Source organism: Pyrus communis, chromosome 14, assembly GCF_041283825.1.
Source record: "Pyrus communis isolate YQ-2024b chromosome 14, ASM4128382v1, whole genome shotgun sequence".
NCBI classification, from domain to species: domain Eukaryota; kingdom Viridiplantae; phylum Streptophyta; class Magnoliopsida; order Rosales; family Rosaceae; genus Pyrus; species Pyrus communis.
The window spans coordinates 22,097,468-22,118,533 of NC_142578.1; the positions used below are offsets into that span (position 1 = coordinate 22,097,468).

Here is a 21,066-nt window from a genome sequence, read left to right on the forward strand (position 1 = left end):
GGATTAGCACGTGCTGGCCAACACCTGATGGTGACGAAGCCATTTTTAAACGTGCATACTAATGAAATATGTAATTAGAAAGAATTACACCAATGCAGAATTGTGTTCAGAGCATACAACTAATCAAGAATAATGTGAATGAATTATCATAGAAAGGTATGAATCGAGGAATGGGTCCTACATAGAGGAGACTCGAATGTGCCTAGGTGAGAGTGCCCTGATGCTAGGATCATGTGCCTCAAATCTAAATCCTAAAGGCGCAAAACAGAAAAGGTGAGTGGACTATAATTTATATTAATACTAATAATAGGAAAACCAATTCATTTATGAACATAATAAACCCCTATTTTGAAAACATATATATAATACTACATAGTAAGTTTTCCAAAAACTCTACATGCCATGAAAACGTTCATAAAACATGTACGTGTAAAACAATGCTCAATAATAGTACTATCGCCGCTCGAAGGCAAATCCATAAATCTCGATAATGCTATACTCACTAGGGGTATCATAGTGGCCCTAAGGCATAACCATCACCAAAGGTGAAGCTGTACGACTCTAGGTTACACCGGAGAATAAACATATACATATAACATCACACACCGACATTAGCCCCGGGCTAGTGAAGTTGGGGGTATAGCATAAATCTCCTTAACTATGTCCTATGGCCATAGATGTCTACATGCCCGTGTTCTGTGGATGTGATGTATGATAACCCATTAGATAAGCACTGAAAACATACCTTAAAACTCATATCCAAACCGGAGCTCACAAGCTCAAAGCCTTATTTCATAAATCCAAGATAATTCACATCTGTAAATCCAAATAAACCACAACCATAAATCCATGGAATTTCATAAGCGAAAACCCAATATTTCATAACTTTTTGTAAAACGTAAATTCCATAAGTTATAAATATTTCGTAAAACAATTTAAATAATTCATAAATATGAAAATCTGTAAAACATATTATAAATCATGCTCCATTCATGAAATATGCAATGCATGCAAGCCTAGCATTTTATAAAAACATGCAAGTTTAGAAGGGGTCCACTCACAGTATTCCATTGATCATAAGCTGCTCGAACTAGCGAGAATGGTGTCACTTCCAACCGACGGCACCTAAACACAAAGAGAGGACATTTAATAAAACTTTATAGAAATGTCAGAATTTGGGAAAATGGACAGGGGATTCGGATTCGGTATATCGAAAAACCTAAGAAGGGGCTTCGGGTTCCCCTACTTGCTGCCGCACGTACCTCCACAAGATGACGGCTCGAAAGGCCACAAGCCGAGTTGATTCACCGAAAAAGTCGCTGACATTGCCGTGGTCACCATCGTAGATGGCAACGAAACACAGTACCTCCGGTAGAGACGCGTGTGCTCCACGCGCCGGCTATGGCATTCTTCCACGCGGGCACACGCGTAGACCCACGTGTGGCCTATGCGTCGACCATGGAACCTGGGTTCAGGCTCAGGTCGAGTTGGATCTTAGGTTCTGGGTTGTTGGGTTGGGCTAGGTTACTGGGTTAATGGATTTGGGCTAGGTTCAGATTAGTGAATTGGGCCGAATTTCAAATTGGGTCTTATGCTAGGTTTGGGCTTGGGTTGAGTTTTAAGTTTGGATTGGGTTGACTTGTTTAAATTTGTGGGTCGTCAGACGCAATAAGGGAGAAGGCTGGATTTCGGCCGGGAAATTTCCCAAATCCGTTTTGGGGTCAAAACTTAATCATTTTCAATGATTCAAAAATCAAAACGAAACTAAGGATGTAAAGAACAAGGATATACCATTGTGGTCTCTTGTTGTGGCTAGAGTTAGGCCAAAAAACACCTGTAAAGGTGGGTTCACTCGTCGGAAAATTGGGTTCATTACCCCCCGAGCTGTGTCTGCATCTAACAGCCACCAAAACTACTTAAAAAAATCCCAACTCATTCAAAAACATGATCTACAAAGGTTTAAGAGCTTACATGCATCGGAAATGGCAATGACTCGTCATGGTTCATCGGGGAAGATGATGCACAGTGACTGTGCACAGTGCAGAGTAATGGGGAAGCTTTGATGAGGGTTTTTTCCTTGATCACAAATTCATGGATCTTGTAAGGGTTGGTGGGGGTGGTGGTCCATAGAGTGGCTTGCCGGAGAGGGGTGTGGTGTATGGGTATGCTCGGAGAGAGGGGAAAGAATGGTGAGAGGGAGAAAGTTTCCTGGGAATGAAGAGAAAGAAGAGAGGGAAAAAGAGAGGGTGAGAGAGTTCTAGAGAGAGAGAGATCATGGAAGAGGGAAAGAAACACCCCAGAAAATGGGGTCACCTGCCACGTGTTAGCTCGAGAGTGGTCCAAGGTGAAAAATATCTCTGGTTGCAAAATTACCAAAATGCCCTTACGTTTCAAATTTTGTAAAACGTTCATCGTAATACCAAATTTGATTCTGCTTGCACCCACGCGCTCGTAGCAACGAGTGCTACGAGGATATGTCAAGAAAAAGGATCTTATGTGACACGGCAATGCGGTCAATAAAAGTCAACATTTTTTCCTCGAAGGGCCTTTTCGTAAATTCACACTCTAAAACTATAAAACCATAAAATTTGGGGACGGGTCGTTTCAACATCAGAAGATTAGAGTCAAGCATATTCGATCCGAACACAACCTTGTTAACCTTTTCACGAAATCACTAACGAAGTTTAGTTTTTAGAAACTTGTTCAAGGAATTGGTATGTGTAAATTGTATGATTTGTAATAATTGTAGTTCTCATTAAGAAGTTTTGTCAAACTTAGAAGGAGTATTCTGAAGTATACTCACTTGACGACCTTATTGTACTCTTTACCTTATGATCAATATCATTTTGTCTGGTTGGTGGGTCACCTACTCTGGGTTGATCATACTATTGTGTGTGTCCTACAGAAATTCGATAGATGTTTAGTTTTGACTTAATGATTTAAAGAAGTAGTCTAACCACCAACCTCCACTTCATGTGGTTTACATAATATGATCGAAAAGATAGTTTCTCTAGCATCTAACCAAAAATATAATGATATGTTCTCTAGTGGGATTTGATTTCAATTTGTCAACTTTGTAACGTAATAAAGATTCGAAACAATTATCGCAAATGGTGTAGTGGCACTAAAATTTTATTTTGTTGAAAGATGCATGTGTAAATTTTATGAACGATAATTGGTGAGTGAAATAAAAAATATTAAATACATATTTTTTTAATAAAAAATAATAATAAATTAGGCGAATCGAATATATAAAGCACATTGTACACATGCATGCGTAAATGGACCACTACGGCAAAAGAGACCCTTGCATGCGCCAAGGATGGAGATCCCCACTGCTTGAACCCTAGCAAAATCCTTTTCCACAAAGCCGGCCGATTCGGCCGAAGATCTCATTGCCCTCCGCTATCTCGTTTTGACATCTTAATCAAGCAATGTAGCCTAAAGGAGTTATAGGCAAGACCAGAAGATATAAAGACCCATTTTCTAATGCGTGAGATTCAATATAATATTTAGCTTAGCATAAATATTCCCCACATCCAAAGTTTAAGAAAAATTATTTTGTACAGCACACTTTGCTGTATTCTAATAAGAAATTAGTGAACCTAGAGGTATCACATATTAGTTTGTTATTGAAAGTGTTCACTAAATCCTGCAACAATAGTGTGTGTTTATTTTCTAGTGGTGCTACATATATATTAAAATTTGTGCATTTAATGATGTGACACATTTTACACCATATAAATTTTCTCTACAACTATTAATCAAATTCCAACTTGAATTAAATTATAAATTTGATTAGTGACATCATTCGGTGTACAAATTTGGTATGCCTAGCATTATTCTTATTCTTTTATTATATTATTATACTAAGTGAGACGAAGGAGATGAGAAAATTTGAACCCAAGACCCAATAAGTTGAAAAGAAAGACCTATCTACGATTTCTTTGTGCAACAACGGTGTATTTTACTCTTTGATTATGAGCTCAAACTGAACCTTTTTTTCTTCTTCTACGAAATAGTAAAATACCTTGTTATTTTCTAATTACAATCACCAACCATTTTTGAAAAATCTAAAGTCTCGTTTCGGAAATCTACCTATTCGTGGAAAAATGTGGATTTGGCCCTTCACACAGCTCCCCAAGGGTTGATGGCACCTTGTGTGTTTGTTGGTTGTCGGGCTCTTGCTTGTTGGTGTGCTACACGAGGAATACAAAGTTAGTTCTGAAAGGTGCCTTTGTAGGGCCTTAGGAGTAGGCCCTGACGTTCGCAATCAAAACTAACAAAGTGCTAGGCGTGCCACTGCTATCTCAGTATAGCAGATATAGAACAAGTGTGTTTTAAGTTGATTACGTGCGCCCCAAGTTACTCAAACTTCTTGTTATCAAAGGATTATAGCAGATGGGTTAAGTCTGCATTAAGTTGTTTTTCTTGCCTTGTAAACAAGGACTTTTAGTTCATGATCTTGTATGTTCGAATGGAGGGAGTCCAGAGCCCTTTAAGTCATTTGCTTAATTCCAAGTTGCTCTTAGTGAAAACAGATATATTAAGTTAACCAGATCCAGATGTAAATAGGACTCTTAAAATAGGAAATTGGTGGAAATGATTTGAATACATGCTGAAGATAGTATTGATTTGAATACAACACCTATTGAACTGCACATATGGTTAAATCAAAGATAGTATTGATGATGTTTAGTAGTTGTTGATGGGTTATCTCTGAAACTTTGGCTAGATATCAAAGTGAGCTGACCATTTGGGTGTGATTGAACCTAAATTGGGACTACAAATTGAAAACCCCGAAGTCCCGAGTTGGAACACCCGAATTGAATCTATGAAACCGAAATCAAACAAATAGGTTTAGTGATGTTGAATTGACTTCATGTGTTGTCCAATAGAGAGTTGTTGTATGTGAGGGAGTGTGTTAAAAATTATAAAGTCCCACATCATCAATCTAAAAAAATAAATACACTTATATTGAATGATTTCGCTACTAATTATATCGACCTTATGATAAATCCTCCCCCTATTATATACGTTCGACCGTTTCTCAAACTTTGACAGCCACAAGTTAGGATCCCTTTCTTCTTTTTGTTTGTTACACTAGTGTTGTTAGTTTTTCTGATGTAAACTAGAATTATTTTTAAAAGAAACGAGAATGTGAGACATTCTTAAAAGATCTATTGAAGTCACTGTTGCATCTCTTGAGCACATGATTAACCTTGGTTCTTGTCAACTTTCATCGATTGATTCGCAAGAGAAAGGTTTGCTCTGGTTGGCCAAAGGTAGAGCACGAGGCCAGTGTATCATTGCCAAACTTGCATACATGTTGGACACTGGAGGGCCCCAACAGTAGCTATATGGTGGGCTGTTTACCCACTGAGAAGATAACTTCAATTCAATATGATGGGGGCTTTGAGGGCTTGCCAATCACATATCAAACTAATATTATTAAATCTTATTAAATCCTGAGTGTATTATTGGGTTTCTTTTTTCTTTCTGACCAATTTTGTATATACAACCTTAGTATATGGCCAAGTTTTTAATCTTTCATATACAGAGCTAAAGCTACCAGCCGGCAGATGGTACAAACATAATTAATTAAAAATGGGGAGCTTCCAAAAGGTTAGCCTATAGCCAGCCAGGCTGTGTTTGCACTTGCACATCACAAATAGTAAGTACTTTATATTGAACCGAAACTTGTCTGTGGTGAAAATCACAACGATTGGTGGCAAGTTCAAGCTTTGGCTAAATATATGGAGAGAAACTTAGATACCTATAATGATTTTCTAGTAGTCTACAATACATTGCTCATCACTTGACCTCAAATGATAAGTACTATATAAACAATTGTTCTATATCATCACGTCGTTACAAGTATTCTTGGCAGTCTAGGGTTATCTCCCCACCTCCTTATCTCACATTATGTGAGGTCATGTGGGCATCCCTCAGAAATGTTTGAGTACTCTTGACAAGAAATATATGTATTATTAGATCATCTTTTGGGCCGGCTACAAAATTATCTATAATTCATTGGTACAAGTTTTATTCAAGATTTAACTGTTACTAAGATTCATATATTTTTATAATCAAGACCTAATTGTTGATTTTTCTATACCACTTAATAACACGTACCATGAAAAAAAAATTGCATATTTTTTACTGCACTTAACTGATGGTTACGAAACATAATCTTTTAGTTCCATTTGCAAAACTAAAAAGTACTGTTGAATAAGGACGATGATGATGAACCCATGTGATGAACCACATTGGCAAGAAGATGATGATATGTGCACTTTTTTGCACAAGTGATTGGAAATTGCGGCTTACAGTCTGACTTCCATGCTCATGCATAGGAAATGTACTAATTGTTTATAACGGAATGAGGGGAAAAAGGGAATAATAAAGATAAAGTAGATTAGCTACTCTCTTGATTATTGAATGCTTTTATCTTCACTCTGGTCGAGTCATGAACCACCAAAGAAAAAGTTATTTACAGTGCGTCTCATGTTATATTGCGATCTATGTAGGCCGGACATATTCAGCAACTAAAGGTGGTGCTCTTGTATAGCGTTTAGGATGCCCACTTCTCAATATCATGCAAGTATTATTGATTTGAGATGTCACGATGATATCTTTAAAAGTGTAGGAAGTCACTCTCCTAACAATCATATTCCACACAGCCAAATTCCATGACGGCATCCCTAGGGCCGGTGACCGTGTTGGTAATATTGTTGGTGACACTGACTGAAATGGCGAATGAATAAGCATCCAGCTTGTTAAGTCTTCCTCTGTCTATTTAGTTCCTCCTTCAATACAAATATCTTAGTGCTATTTATATACAAGGCCATCTAGACAGTGTTAGTGATTTTGTACTAATTAGTTGAAGCTGTTGATGATAGGGTTGTTGTGTGCATGCACATAAATGCAAATCTTGATGCAAATCCCATGTAGTTTGTGCTAACCTGCATAAACCAGACGATGCAAAAGTCAAATAGTAATGCTAGTACGTACAATGTGTTGCTTATTATAATAGCTTTTGTTTGTACCTAATTAACAACATGAACATCCAACTAATAAGTTTTATATATTAATATCTTGACTACCATTGACCACATTGGATGGCTAAATGCACTTCTCTAATATCTACCATTGAGTTAGTAGACCTGATGGCTTTAGTGATATATACATACCAATTGCGGTAATTTAAAAAATAATATACAACTTATATCAAATCATTATGTTTTTAGTTATACTTTTGTGATAATATTGCACACTTATTAGATTGCACAAGTAATTAAATTAGGAACAATATATGTGTAATTATTAGTAGTGGGACACTCAATCCATTTTTATGAAATCTTGACACATTGTGATACAACGTTGAATTCTAACCAATCCAGCATCGCTTTGTGAGGAAGATTACATAGCTTATATGTACATATTCTAACTTAAAGTTGGCTTAAAGTGGACAATATCTTGCCCGAGACTTTGGTAGTGATACATACAGTTTTAAAATGTAGGCTGGGAGGGAGACAATTAACAGGAGGAATAGAATGAAGAATTTGACATTAAGCGTAGTGTTAATCACTTCTGATGTTAACAAATAACAACGATATTAGTATGTGATGACAGCTGCAATTATCTTGTGTTCGCATTGGTTTGCTTTTGGTTATTGGTTTCTGCATCATGATTCATGAGTAACTGAGTCTTATACTGCAACCGTTAATCATTATTACTGGGAAAGAAGAGGGTTTTTCAACTCATGCATGCTCTTGAAACAATAAACAAACATTTGAATTGAAATCGAATCGGGATCCTCACAATTCGTTTTTTGTAGCTCTTGTACAAAAATTATTGGAACTATGATATGAATTCTCAACATGTAAAATCACACTCAGAAATACTTTTCGGTAACTGATCAGTTTTCTTATGCTTCTGGCCTCCTGAACACTCTAATCCCTACCTCTTTCGTAGCCCGTATTGCAGCAACTCAGCCAACAGGAAGGGCTGTTACTATCCTGCAAACATAATAACATAAGTTATATAACTCTCTTCTGTGACCATGGGTTTATTAAGGAATAGGAATTTCTATGGCTAACTCCTAATGTCAAACTCTAAACCAAATTTCTTGATGGACAAGGAACAAGATAAATAATACTCTCCTCTAATTATTTCAAAGCAAAAAGAGAAAAAAAATGAAAATCATACTAAAAATTTGGTATTTATGTGACAGATTCTGAACCAATAGTCAATCAAGTTATAAACAAAAATCCTCTTTTACTATTTTTACAGTTTCGAGAAAGAAGACTTAATTTGGAGATTCATGTACTATCTACAGATGATAAGTGATAATAATGAGTGTGATAAACAGATTCTTCATTTTGCAGACACATAAATAAGGATCAATTGATGGTATGAAATTCGGTATCACTTACCATATCTGATTTAGTACTCTGATTTCCAGTGTCCGAGCTCCCCATGGTATCACTAGCTTTTCTCTTCATCTCCTTTGGGCCTGCTTCCTTCCTTGTAAGAGTGTCATTTCGAGTCAAGAATGCTTCATTCAGCTTATTTTCCGGTCCAATTTTATTGGAATAATTAGTACCTGATACATTAACATAACTGGGTTGCTTTGCTGGTTTGGCGCTGCTCAAAACCTTGTTGGGGGGAATAGTACTGTCGGTGTAGCTTAATGTTCCTTGGTTTGGACCTTCCCTGTTTGCTTGAATTTTCTGACCATGAGATGTGTAAGACTTCGCCAAATCTATTGAAAAATATGCATCGCTGAATTGATAACTTGGAGTCAAAGTAATGTCTTCAGAAACCGAAGTTGCTGTATCTTTTGAATTCAAAGAAGTGATGGCCATGTCTGCATCCGTTTGATGTGATCCACCATTTCCAAGTTTGCTAGTTGTAACGTTGAACTCTTGTTTCGGAGAAATTAATCTCTTATCCCAGCCGGTGACTGCTGCACTTGAAACCTTTTTGTCACCAATGCTCTTAATGTTACCCTTAAAAACTATCTGTCTTACCAAATGCAAGAGTTCATTGCCTTCACTGTTGTAATTTTCTGCCTCATTGATCCCGAAAGAAGCTCCTGAAGAATAGCTGCTCTGCCTTGTAAACCCGTTGGCGGGCAGTGGGGGAATTGGATTTTGGGTAGGTTCAAGACCTGGTTGCATATTACAAATGGCACAAGAAATATGAGAATCAAACTCACAAATGTGACACCTATACAGCCATTGATCATAACCAGGCTCATTGCAGAGATCACAGCTCAAATCGAACGGTGGAGAAAATGATAATTTCAATGCATGAGGGTGCGATGAAGTTTTAATGGAGAAGGGCAGGCCCGAGCACAAGCTATGATAGTAAAAGCCACAATCGGCACAATCATAGTAAAACCCCACGACATGAATTCGACAAGCCCGACAATTCAAGGCCCCTTTGGTGCTTGAAGGAGGAGAAGGATGGAGGTTCAAGTAGTGGCTTGGATGTGCCGGATGACGCATCTTGCGGGGCATGTTGTAGCATACTTGGTGCAATAAAAATGGGCAGGTTGGGCAGCTGTAGTAGTCCTTACCGGACTGTATCATGAGCTTGCACCCTGCACAGATTTTGTTCTGTTTGGAAGGTGAATAATTTGTAAGCTCCAATGGATGTTCATGGCTAAAGTGATGAAACTTCAGCTTCTGATTTTGCATTATTTCCACTGCTTATGCTTCTCGAAAAAGTGCTTTTCTCTTCGTTAAATTTAAGTTTTTGCGGGTCTCAACAATTTCTTGAAATATCCGCAACTGAAGTTCCCAAGTCCTTGACCGATTGGACTATTTTCAAGCAGTATTTGGCCGGCACATACAGTCCAATGCTTGATAAGCTGACAATCTGCTGCATTCATTCAATAATAATATTAGTATTATTATTCAAACTGCTGCACTTAATTTATTTTTTATGCTGCTAAATGCTTGGCACATCAACATCAAGGACAAGGTTAGCACAGGAAAAGTATAAAGAGAACGTCAAGAATCATTCGTTTTCCCGGAGATGATTGATTCTCTTGAAAATATACAAAGATACCCTCTTTTTCCTGCTTTCATACGAGGGGTTTTAAAATTGTAGGGATTCGACCCTGGACTCACCTTAATCCTAACTCATTACCCCACCCAACCTCACCGTTTGGGCTAGCTGGAGGGCTTTGCATTACCGGGTATACGGAGAGGACATGGAGATTAAACATTTCAGTCACAAGCATCCATTGATGTTTAAGGAATTAGAGCAGAAAAATGAAAACAATAGGCCAGTTTTCTGCAATGGATGCTCGGACGCAAATATTGGCACTTGCTACTCTTGCAACCAAAGGCACCTTCTATTGATAACGTGTTTAAGTGTCGTATGTGCAGCAGTTTTAGCAAAGGTTTTGTCTACGGTTATAAAAAAATGTCCTTCTAATTTGACCTATGCAATCTTCGTTTGCATTCAAATATTAGGCTCATAAACATCCCGTCAAGTCAAAGGAACAAAGCCTGGATGTCCTTCCACACAGGCATTACTAAAGAGAGAGGCATCCCTTGCTTTGTCTATGGAAGTAAAGCAGTCGCCCGCTTCAGTTGTATCATTGCGCAACTTCGATATGAGTGTTCAGTGTGTTAAACTGCCTACGGCTGCAAGGCACAAATCCGAAAACCATTGCCGATAGCTTAGCACATCAATGTTAGTGCAAAACTCTATCTCATCTCTACATGATCATAACTTAGCAGATCATTGCTGATAATTTAAGTATTGAAAGGTGTTGATAATTTAATCAAGCTTGATAATTTAACTAGTTGAAAGGTCCAGTTTCTTTAATTAGTAATTGATCTAGTCATCCGCTGCTTGCTTGGCAGGGGCTAATTAGTTTTACCCATTTGGTAACTTACAAATGCGGGAAGGGTTTTACCTTTTAGGATGAATGATGTAAGCTGTTAAGTGACTGTTAAGTCTGTTAAGAAAGCTGTTAGTAGCTGTTAGTGTGTTAACACTGTTATCAGAAGTTTGTTAGGTAGTTAGTTCTGTTAAAACAGGTATCTTAGAGTGTAAGTCATGTGTGGCTATATAAACAGTGTAATAACTCTGGTCATTCGACTAAGCAATACAGAAATACAATTTACATTTTCTCTCTTTCTCTCAAGAGTTGTTCTTCTTTCTTCTTTGCTTGTTACTTTCTCTGCAACATTGTTACATTCTTTGCAATTGTTCACTTCTGTTATCATGGTATCACTCGCGGGACAGTCCTCAATGCCGGTCTTCCTCTGGGTTCTTTTAACTTCTTGGAGCAAGATTTGTACTTTTTTGTGATTTGGGTTAAGATTTCGACCACCATCAGGTTCTTTTGTTTTCTGGTTTCTACAATGCACATAAACTCTTTTGCTTTTGCTACTCTTTCCGATGATGCTATGGAGCATGTCATTGGATGAAAGAGTTCACAAGAAGCCTGGAACTGCCTACAAGAAAGATTTGCATCAGTAACAATGGTTCGTGTGAATCAACTGAAGACAGAATTTCACACTGCACAGAAAGGAGAAGATTCTGTGGACAAGTTCATGCTCAGACTCAAGGGGATTAAAGATCAGTTAATTTCTGCTGGTGAGAAGATATTAGATACAAACAGTTAATGTGCTTTGTAGAAACCAGAAAACAAAAGAACCTGGAGTTCTGCACCAAATGCTTTTTTTTTATAACTTCATTTGCAAGAAACACCGCAAAACGCAAGGAGCACAACTTTGTAGTAACATCAAAACTGTCATAAACATTTAGAAAATCTTTAAAAGCCAAGTTGGTGGAAAACACCATGTTGAAATGTAATTCGGGCAATTGTTCAAGCTCTTTGTCAATGCCGGTCAGCAATGAAGAAGTGGCCTTGTTCAACAACATTTTTTGCCAGAATCAGGATCTTTGGTTTCATGATTATGTCATTGAGCACCCTAAGTTTGTATTGTTGAAAATTCTTAGCCCGTGAGTCATGGATGTTGGTTGATTGTGTTGGACTATCCAAGGGTTGGTTGAGACTGTTGTGGTTGTAGGAGAATTTTGAAAAGATCAATTGCACTTTTTTCAAAATTCTTGAGTATGGTGAAAGCTTGCCCGATGTAAATAAGACCCTTAAGTAACTTTTAGATTTGAGTAGCCATCTTCTTCTCATGGTCACCGTTGCTATGGAGAGGAAGTCTTTGGCCTTGGAGGGTTGGTTGATCAGGGTGTACGACAGTTCCTCCAATGGTCTTAAAGAGCAAGATTTCACTGGAATTAGAGCTCGGATTAAACATTGACAAAGAAATGCCTTTTAACAGCAAGATTGCATATGCGCACTTGTCGACATGCTTCACATAAACAAACAAAATCCCAAGAGGAGGAGTCTAATTATACAGGTACCATATACTTCTTTTGTTCTCAAGGATAATCTTTAATTTATGTCAATGAAATGAAAATTTGAAATTTGAAATAATACTGGTTTATTCACAAATGAAACCAAAAAGATGCTCAATGATTTTAACATGAATGTTCTATGAATGCAAGGTAGGATGCAGTTTAGCACACAGAATGCACAGATAATTTTAGTATGCTAGTACAGATGACAATCATCTTCTGAAGTTAAGTATGATTAGGAAGAACCCATCCCGCAGTTCAAACCACCCCTACCCTGTCCCTGCAACATATAAAACAGGGTTAAACACTTCAATCTAGCTAGTTCAAAGATATATCAGTTTATCGCTTACTTGAATTATTTGCTACGACTCAATTCAATATCTGTCTCAATGAGACATTTTGATTTCTTTCAAAACTAAGGCTTTCTTGGTGCCTTGTTTGAAGTTGCCGGCAATGTTTTTCAACGTTGGTTATAAGTCATATTTATAAACATTACAAACGTATTTAACAAAATCAAAGTTGTGATCTGAGAAACAATGCAGATCAACAATGTTTTCAAATGAATTAATTAGACTCTAAATGATTTGAAAAGTAAATACAATTGGTAAAAATCAAGTACCCCACATTTTTCTTTGACTTCCCAATTTCAGATCTTCCAAGTTTGAGAGACTGGATGGAATTTGAATATTCTCAACAGCGTCCTTGAATATCGCCTTGAAGCTTTCATTATATGTCAGATCTTCCAAGTTTGAGGGATTGGACGGAATCCGACCAACTGCATCTTTGAATTGTTGGATAGTGGCCAAATTAGGCTAGGAAACAAAACAATATTGATGAGGGAACATCATGATGAGGATTATGTTTCCTTGTTTTGTGGCTTGATTTGTTCCTTGTTTTGTGGCTTTTTCAAAGCCATAATTATTTGGCTTTCGGGTGGAAGAAAGGAGGAGAAGAAAAGGGGCTGATTTTTATTTAAATGCTTGCCGAGGGAGAAGGTTTGAAAGAGGAAAAGCATCCAAAGAGATGGTGAGAGCATTTGGCTCTACCATGGGCACGGGTGAGAGAAATCAAGAGAGCTAGAGTGAAAGGTCTCTTGTGAAAGAACTCTTGGGGTAGAGTGAGGCTCTTGGGAAAATTCTGTGAGTGGGTGTACAAGGGATATGGGATTGGGTTATGTCGATTTAACTCATGTGTAACTTGTACTGTTTTTCTCATAGTGAAGAGCAATATCTCTCCGAGGACGTAGACAGGTTTTTGCCGAACCTCGTAAATATCTCGGTGTCTTTATTTCTTGTATTTTAAACTATTCAACTGTGGGTTTGTATGTTGGTGAAGATAATCAGCCAAGGCACAACATGAATATCGCCCAGCAACTTTCATGATCCCAAAGGGGCAGAATGTGATGTATATTTTCCTCCCTGACCATCATTTTTGCTATATCTTCATTTCGACTTGTGACTATGACTCTTCCCCAATGCCCAACAGCTTTCATGATCCAAAAGGGGCAGAACATAATAATAACACTAATCTGGAAGACCATCAAATTTAGAGCAGCGAATTTAAAGTCCTATTTCCCAGTGTAATGATGGCATAGATATACAACTATGAAGTCCATTCCATTAGTCCTATTGTATGTAAACCTGAGATCACGGATTCACGGGAGTTTAAATTTCCTAGATAGAAGTCTCATTTGCTAACTCTAGAATGTTAAGCTCCAAAATTATCAATCTTCCCCTCAATACTTCATAACCACAAAAAGCAATGTACACTAATCTTTCTCACAATTTGAGCACTTACCTAAAATTATATTCGACAATACTCTCAGCTAGCTATGAGCCTATGACCCATTATTCCTTTCTCAAACATTACTGTATAACATATTCTTCTAATCATGTCCAATCACATTTAACGGATTACGCTGCATAACATAATCCGCAGCTCCACAAAACTCATCAAATTTTTCTACGAATAAGCAATTTGAATACAATGCATGCCTCGTCAATAAATCGAATACACAACCAAACCAATTATACATATTTCAACCAATTCAATTTCAATCAGGACAAAACAAATTGTTGCGAAGTTAATTTGAGTCAACCTTTTTTTCCATTTAATTGCTAAACATGATAAACAATCCTATTGCCTGAATCCCTAGTTTATACAATTAAACAATCATCACATCCACATACATACTGTTGATGCGCAAAATCAGCTGTGAGGACTTTGGTACAACAGAAAGTGTCAAGTTTTTGTGACCTTCGCTAGATTGCTCCGGTCACTAGTATGGATAAGTATGTAAACGGGTAGAGATAGGGGAACAAACACAAGATATACATGGTTCACCTAGATTGGTGACGTCCACGGAGTAGACCTTTAATGAGTTCTAGTGAATGATTTAGTACAAATGACATTAGGGATTATTGTGGGAGAATGATCTCCTTTTATAGAAGAAAGTTTCTAGCTTTATTTCAACTTTGACATGTGTCGTGCTATGATTGACCTTTGATGTTGACACGTGTCGTGTTGTGATTGACCTCTGACATTGACATGTGTTGCATTGTGATTGGCCTCTTGGTTAGAGGGAAACTCTTGTGGGTCCTTGACGGAATAACGTTGACCGGTGCTCAGTAGTTTCAGAATTGGTCAAGTATGGTACAAACAGTGCTCCTCTAAGTTCTCGAGTGAGGGAAGCTCCTCAGTTGGGGACTTGCAAGATCCAAGCTGTTGAGTAATCACAAAACTTCTAAGTACCGAAGTGTGGTATCGTTTTCACTTACCTCTGTCCCATAAGCAGATATGGCATCTTCTCTGGAATTATTTGTCCTCCATCCAGAAGTGGTATTTTTAGCTGATGTTGACGCACAAGGTAATGTATCATTTTCACTTGAAACTTACTTGTAGTTTCGGGTTTAGTCAAGTGCTATACAAACCATATATTAGGAGTCTCCCAAGTCGGTGAGCTAGGAGATTTGCCGAAAGAGGTGATAAACAAGGTAAGCAATCAGAATTCCAAGCAATCAATCTCAGATTGAAAGTTTGATTTCGGGTTCCAGCTGATTGTTCTCCTTCTCCTTGTCTTGCAGATAGCAACAAGGACAAAGAAAAGGACATGGAGAAGAGATGATATAAGATACTTTTGCTTTTGAAGAAGTAATGGATGAATCGGCACGTGTTTTGTTATACTTGTTGACTTTCGACAGACTTATTCTTGAACTGGGTTGGAGGGTTTTCTGGTTTCCTCCAAAGGAGCAGGTCGACTTAAGAATTTAAGGGTCAAAACAAGTCCATCAAATCTAGAGTACATTCGACCCTTATGATATAGGATACTTTTGCTCTTGACAAAATAGTGGATATGGTATAGCGAGGGTTTGCTCTTCGGTGACGATGCCAGCGAAAGGTTGTTGAAGCTTCTCAAGCTTTTCGGATAGGGTAGTGATGCCGAGCTTGGATTTGACTTAGAGTCATCTGTCTGGATTATGCGGTTCTGCAGGAAGGGCGTCGTGCTATAGTGACCTGTTCGGGCTCATCATTGAACCTTCTGCTTCAATCTTTACATAGTAGAAGTAGTGTGCAACCTTTGCATTTGAATGGTCCTTCTGAACATTACTTCTCAGTAACTCATCCATGCTTGGCAGCTTCAGTGTAAAGAGCTAATATCGTATCAACTGTTCTAAGGTATTTTCCGAAGGAATTTGTGACCTTGACAACAATTGAGGATGAGTACTCGAGAGCAATGCTAGGTAAGTAACTAGGCAAGGTTCCAGGCAATCAGTTCCAGATTGGAAGTTTAATTTCAAGTTTCGACCGATTGCTTTCTTTCTCCTTGTCTTGTAGGTAAGAGCAAGGGCAAAGGAAAAGACAGGGAAAAAGCATGATATGGGATGCTCTTGCTGTTGACCTTGATGATATGAGATACTATTGCTCTGGCGTGACTTGATTACAGAGGTATTATCCAAGGGAAAAAAAAGCTGAGTATTTTGAACAAACAGCTTTGTTGAAGATTTGGATCTCGAAATTCGGAGAGTGTTGCCTCTTCGATTTTTGAACAAGCAGATCTTTTGAAGATGCATTCTTTGGAGATGGGGAAAAATTAGGCATTCTTACAAGTTTGCTTTGCCATGGAAGATGGAAGTCGACACATATAAGGATTTCCCACTTAGCAAGTGGTGTTATTCCTTTGCCTTTGTGGGTAATAGTAGGGTAGTTGGAACTACAAAATTCATGCATCTTAACTTTGTTAGAAATCTTTGACAAAGTTAACTGTGGTATCTAAGAAGTTGATGTTGTGTGTGAAGATTGTCGACGAATTTTATCCAGGGAAACCTGGCTCTCAAAATTCAGAGAGTGGTGCCTCTTCGAATTTTGGACAAGCAGCCATGTTGTCCTTGTTTTTATAGGGGCACTGATTGTGTTTAAGATGTTCAGAAATTTACTGCTTGTAGAAATTTCCCCCTTATTTTTGTACCTCTAAGATTTATTGGACCTCATTTTTCCTTCATCATTTTTGAAAATGTATGGCCCATCCAACCGTCGTTTTGACTTGAATGTTGTGGACGAGGCAGCCATGTCTCTTCAAGACAACATATGGCGCTCATCCTTCCTATCCCCTACTGGTCTTCTTACCGTTAGGGACTCTGTGATGAAGAATGACATGACTGCTGCAGTGGTGGCCAAGAATCTTCTCACTCCCAAAGATAACATAATACTTTCCAAACGGTCCGATGAGTTGGCTGTTAAGGATTCTCTGGCTCTTACTGTTCAGTATGCGGGTTCTGTGTCTAATATGGACCAACGCCTATTTGCTCGAACCCGCCAAGTTGAATCATTGGCGGTTGAGGTAGCAAGTCTCAAACAGGAGATCAGAGGGCTCAAGCTCGAGAATAAATAGTTGCACATGCTTGCGCATAACTATTCTACGTGCATGAAGAAAAAGCTTGACCGGCTGTAAGAATCCGGTGGAGGCATGGTTGTAAGCCTGTGCCATCACCTTAGAGTAAGTCTTCCAGGTGTTGGCATTGATCATGTACTTGAAGAAATAGTCACGTAGGCAGCCTTGAGGGCAATCTTGTCATTTGCCTCAGCACAGCGAAAATACTTATGGTTAAAGCGACTGGCATACTTTAGTAATGATTCATTCGGCTTCTGGCGAATAGTGTACAAGTCATCTATAGAATGCAAATGATCGGTCTGGAAGATGTGTTGAGAGACAAACAGTTTCCTCAATTCCTCAAATGAGTCTACCGTCTCAGGTGGAAGACAGCAATACCAGTTTAGAGCTCCACCAGAGAGGGTGGAGGGGAAGAGAAGGCATCATTCTTCATCGGTGTGCATCTGGTATGCCATGGTGGACTCAAAGAGGTTAAGATGTTTAATCGGGTCCTCCCTTCTAGTATAGAGTTATAAGCCAAGCTTTTGCTTTGTCTTCACTTAGAGGGGGATGTCGAGGATCCTTCTTGTAAAACGGCAAGGCCTGGGTTGGTTCCAGTTAGGTATCTAGGCCTGACGCTCAGCCTTCAACTTGTTTACTTCCTCAATGAGCTGTAGGACAAGGGGGTCCTGAATGGAGTAATGTACTGCTGAAGCATTCTTCCGTAAATCTCAGTTGCCTTTTGGAAGTATGGAAGTTTGATCGAAGGTATGTGGTTTTTCCTTGGATTTACCGTACTGGCTTCGAGGGCATGCTTGTCGAAATACCTCCGAGTCCCTTATACCTTCATGTTCTTCTAAGACCTGTAACTTCTTCCTTAGATTGGTAGCTAGCATGAGACTTGGTAGGGAACCAAGTCTTTCAGAAACCCTTGGATCATTGATCTTTGAACTTATGTAGATAGGGTTCTTTCGACATTGCCTCAGGAAGTCCCGACAGTCGCGATAAACAGCTTTTGATCATTCTACTCCCTTTGCGAGGAGGTGCTTTCCTCCACTTCTCCTGTTTCGAGTCGAAGCAGCTGGGTTGAGAGAAGTTTCATGTTGATTAACACATTGATGAGTAGCTTGCTCCTCATCAGGAATTTCCATGTTGAAGACCGGTGACCCTCTGTGTTGGGGGGCACCCAGACGATGGTTGACGTCCACAGGGGTGATGAGCTCATGTGTTTGAGTATGCCTAGCCTCGTGGAGCATCTCGAATACCTTCTCATACTGCTCTTGGAGGATCTTATTCTTCATCGTTATCTTGTTGTTCTTAGCCTCCAGCTTATCGACTTGAGCCTGAAGAGCACACTTATTTCATTCTTTCTTTCGTTGCTTTGCACTAGGCACGAGAGGGGTGTCTCGTTTTACATGTTGTGGCTCCCTTCACTCCCCATGTTGGAGAGGGATGCCTAGTCAAAAGAGAGTGTACGAATGGTGGAAACCAGCTTGACAAAGCGGGAGAGAGTAAGAATAAGAGTACTTCCTACAGACGACACCAAATGTTGATACACAAAATTAGTGAGGACTTTGGTACAACATAAAGTGTCAAGTTTTTGTGACTTTCGCTAGATTGCTCTGGTCACTAGTGTGGATAAGTATGTAAACGGGCAGAGATAGGGAAACAAACACAAGATATACGTGGTTCACCTAGATTGGCTACGTCCACGAAGTAGAGGAGTTCTCATTAATTGTGAAGGGTTTACACAAATACATAGATTCAAGCTCTCTTTAGTAAGTTCTAGTGAATAATTTAGTACAAATGACATTAGGGATTATTGTGGGAGAATGATCTCCTTTTATAGAATAAAGTTTCTAGCTTTATTTCGACTTTGACAAGTGTCAAGTGTCGTGTTGTGATTAGCCTCTAATGTTGACACGTGTCGCACTGTGATTGGCCTTTGACATTGACATGTGTCGCATTCTGATTGGCCTCTTGGTTAAAGGGAAACTCTTGTGGGTCCTTGGCGATATAACGTTGACCGGTGCTTAGTAGTTTTAGGATTGGTCAAGTATGGTACAACCACATACATACATACATTATGTATGCATACATGCATGCACAGAGAGAGAGACCTGAGGACTTGGTTGTCCCTCTCAACTTTACTAACTAAGGTGAAGAAGTTAAACCAACAATGAATATACAACCATAATTCACAAACAGTATTAGATTTCCCAGAAAACCTGAGCAATATATACGTAATGCATATTGGAAATAATCCAATGGTAAGGCCAATAGCTGCAGAGAAGGCCAACAACTTAAGTTCTGCACCCCTTCAAAAATCCAAGTCAAATTTTAGAACTTTCTATCTTTCTCAGCAACCGCCAAATAAAAGTACCAATGAAGCATGACTTTTTAGGAAAAAAATTGTTGGACCATTATCAATCAATCAAACAAAAAAGAAAAACGAAAATGTGTGAATTTGAAATAGAAAAACAAAATAAGAAAGAGAGAGAGATAACAAAGGGTGCCTGCGGAGAATTTCGAGGAAGGGATCGACCACTTTCTTGTTGAACCAAATCACCCTATTACTACTTGCCGCCATCACAACCCCTTTACAAATTTCAACAACTAATTCTTATATTTTGGTTTTCAATGAATGGATTTAGGGTTTGAAATTGAATGGATTCAGGGTTTTTCTCAGGAAAAGAAAGCCTCTACTTAGCAAAAAAAGCTAAGAATAAAAAGAATACTTACCAAGCTATTGGCTTTTGTGCTCTCTCACTTCTTGAGGCTCCAAATCCAGCATTCATCTTGGTAAAAAGCAAAACAAAACACAATAAAGGAAATTATGTACATCTGTCAGCGCAAACTAAAATCCCACTAGCAAACCCAGCAGCAATGACTTCCATCGACACAAAGGTCTGGGTCTGATTAACGTTAACAAAAAAAAATCCCACTTGCTACAATCAATCCAATACTTGTTTCACAATTACAAAATGTGTTAAAAACCAACAATGGACCAAAAAGCAAAATTTAAATAATTAGACGAAGTAGACAGAGATCAGTAAAAAGTTGGGGACGGAAGTGATAATCTCTGCAGTGGCTACTCAGTAATAAACAATGACACTGTAAAATTATAAAACATCCGACAATAAGAATTAAGCCAATAAGTTGTTTTTTATTTTTTAATCTTAGATGGTTTGTAAAATGAAAATGCATCAAACCAATATATACCTATCTTATAAACTCATCGACTGAGAAAGGGAGCAAGCAAGCAGAGGTCGCCGGCAACAGAAAAGTCAGTTTTGATTTGAGTATTTGTCACATCCCGGCCCAAGGTCCACCACATCCTGGGCCCGCTCCACCACCGTAGCACGATATTGTCCACTTTAGGCCCCGACCACGCCCTCACGATATGTTTTTCTTTTGGGAACTCACACGAGAACTTCCCAGTGGGTCACCCATCATGGGATTGCTCTTGTGTGCTACTCGCTTAACTTCGGAGTTGCGATGGAACTCGAAGCCAGTGAGCTCCCAAAAGGCCTCATGCTAGGTAAATATGGGAATATACATATAAGGATCACTCACCTGGGCGATGTGGGATCTTACAATCCACCCCCCTTAGGGGCCCGATGTCCTCGTTGGCACACACGCAGACAAGGTTAGGCTCTGATACCAAATTGTCACATCTCGACCTAAGGTCCACTACATCCTGGGCCCGCTCCACTACTGTAGCACATTATTATCCGCTTTGGGCCCCGACCACGCCTTCACGGTTTTGCTTTTGGGAACTTACACGAGAACTT

At 38.8% G+C, this 21,066-nt stretch overlaps 1 protein-coding gene across 1 annotated transcript; it reads right to left on the reverse strand.

Moving 5' to 3' along the window:
* Window positions 1-7,955: 7,955 nt before the first annotated feature.
* LOC137712109 (uncharacterized) lies at window positions 7,956-9,707 on the reverse strand. Its single transcript, XM_068451252.2, has 2 exons — window positions 8,439-9,707; window positions 7,956-8,021 (listed from the first exon to the last, which is right to left on the reverse strand). The coding sequence occupies exons 1-2, from the start codon at window positions 9,705-9,707 to the stop codon at window positions 7,956-7,958; spliced, it is 1,335 nt and encodes a 444-aa protein (XP_068307353.2).
* Window positions 9,708-21,066: the final 11,359 nt, after the last annotated feature.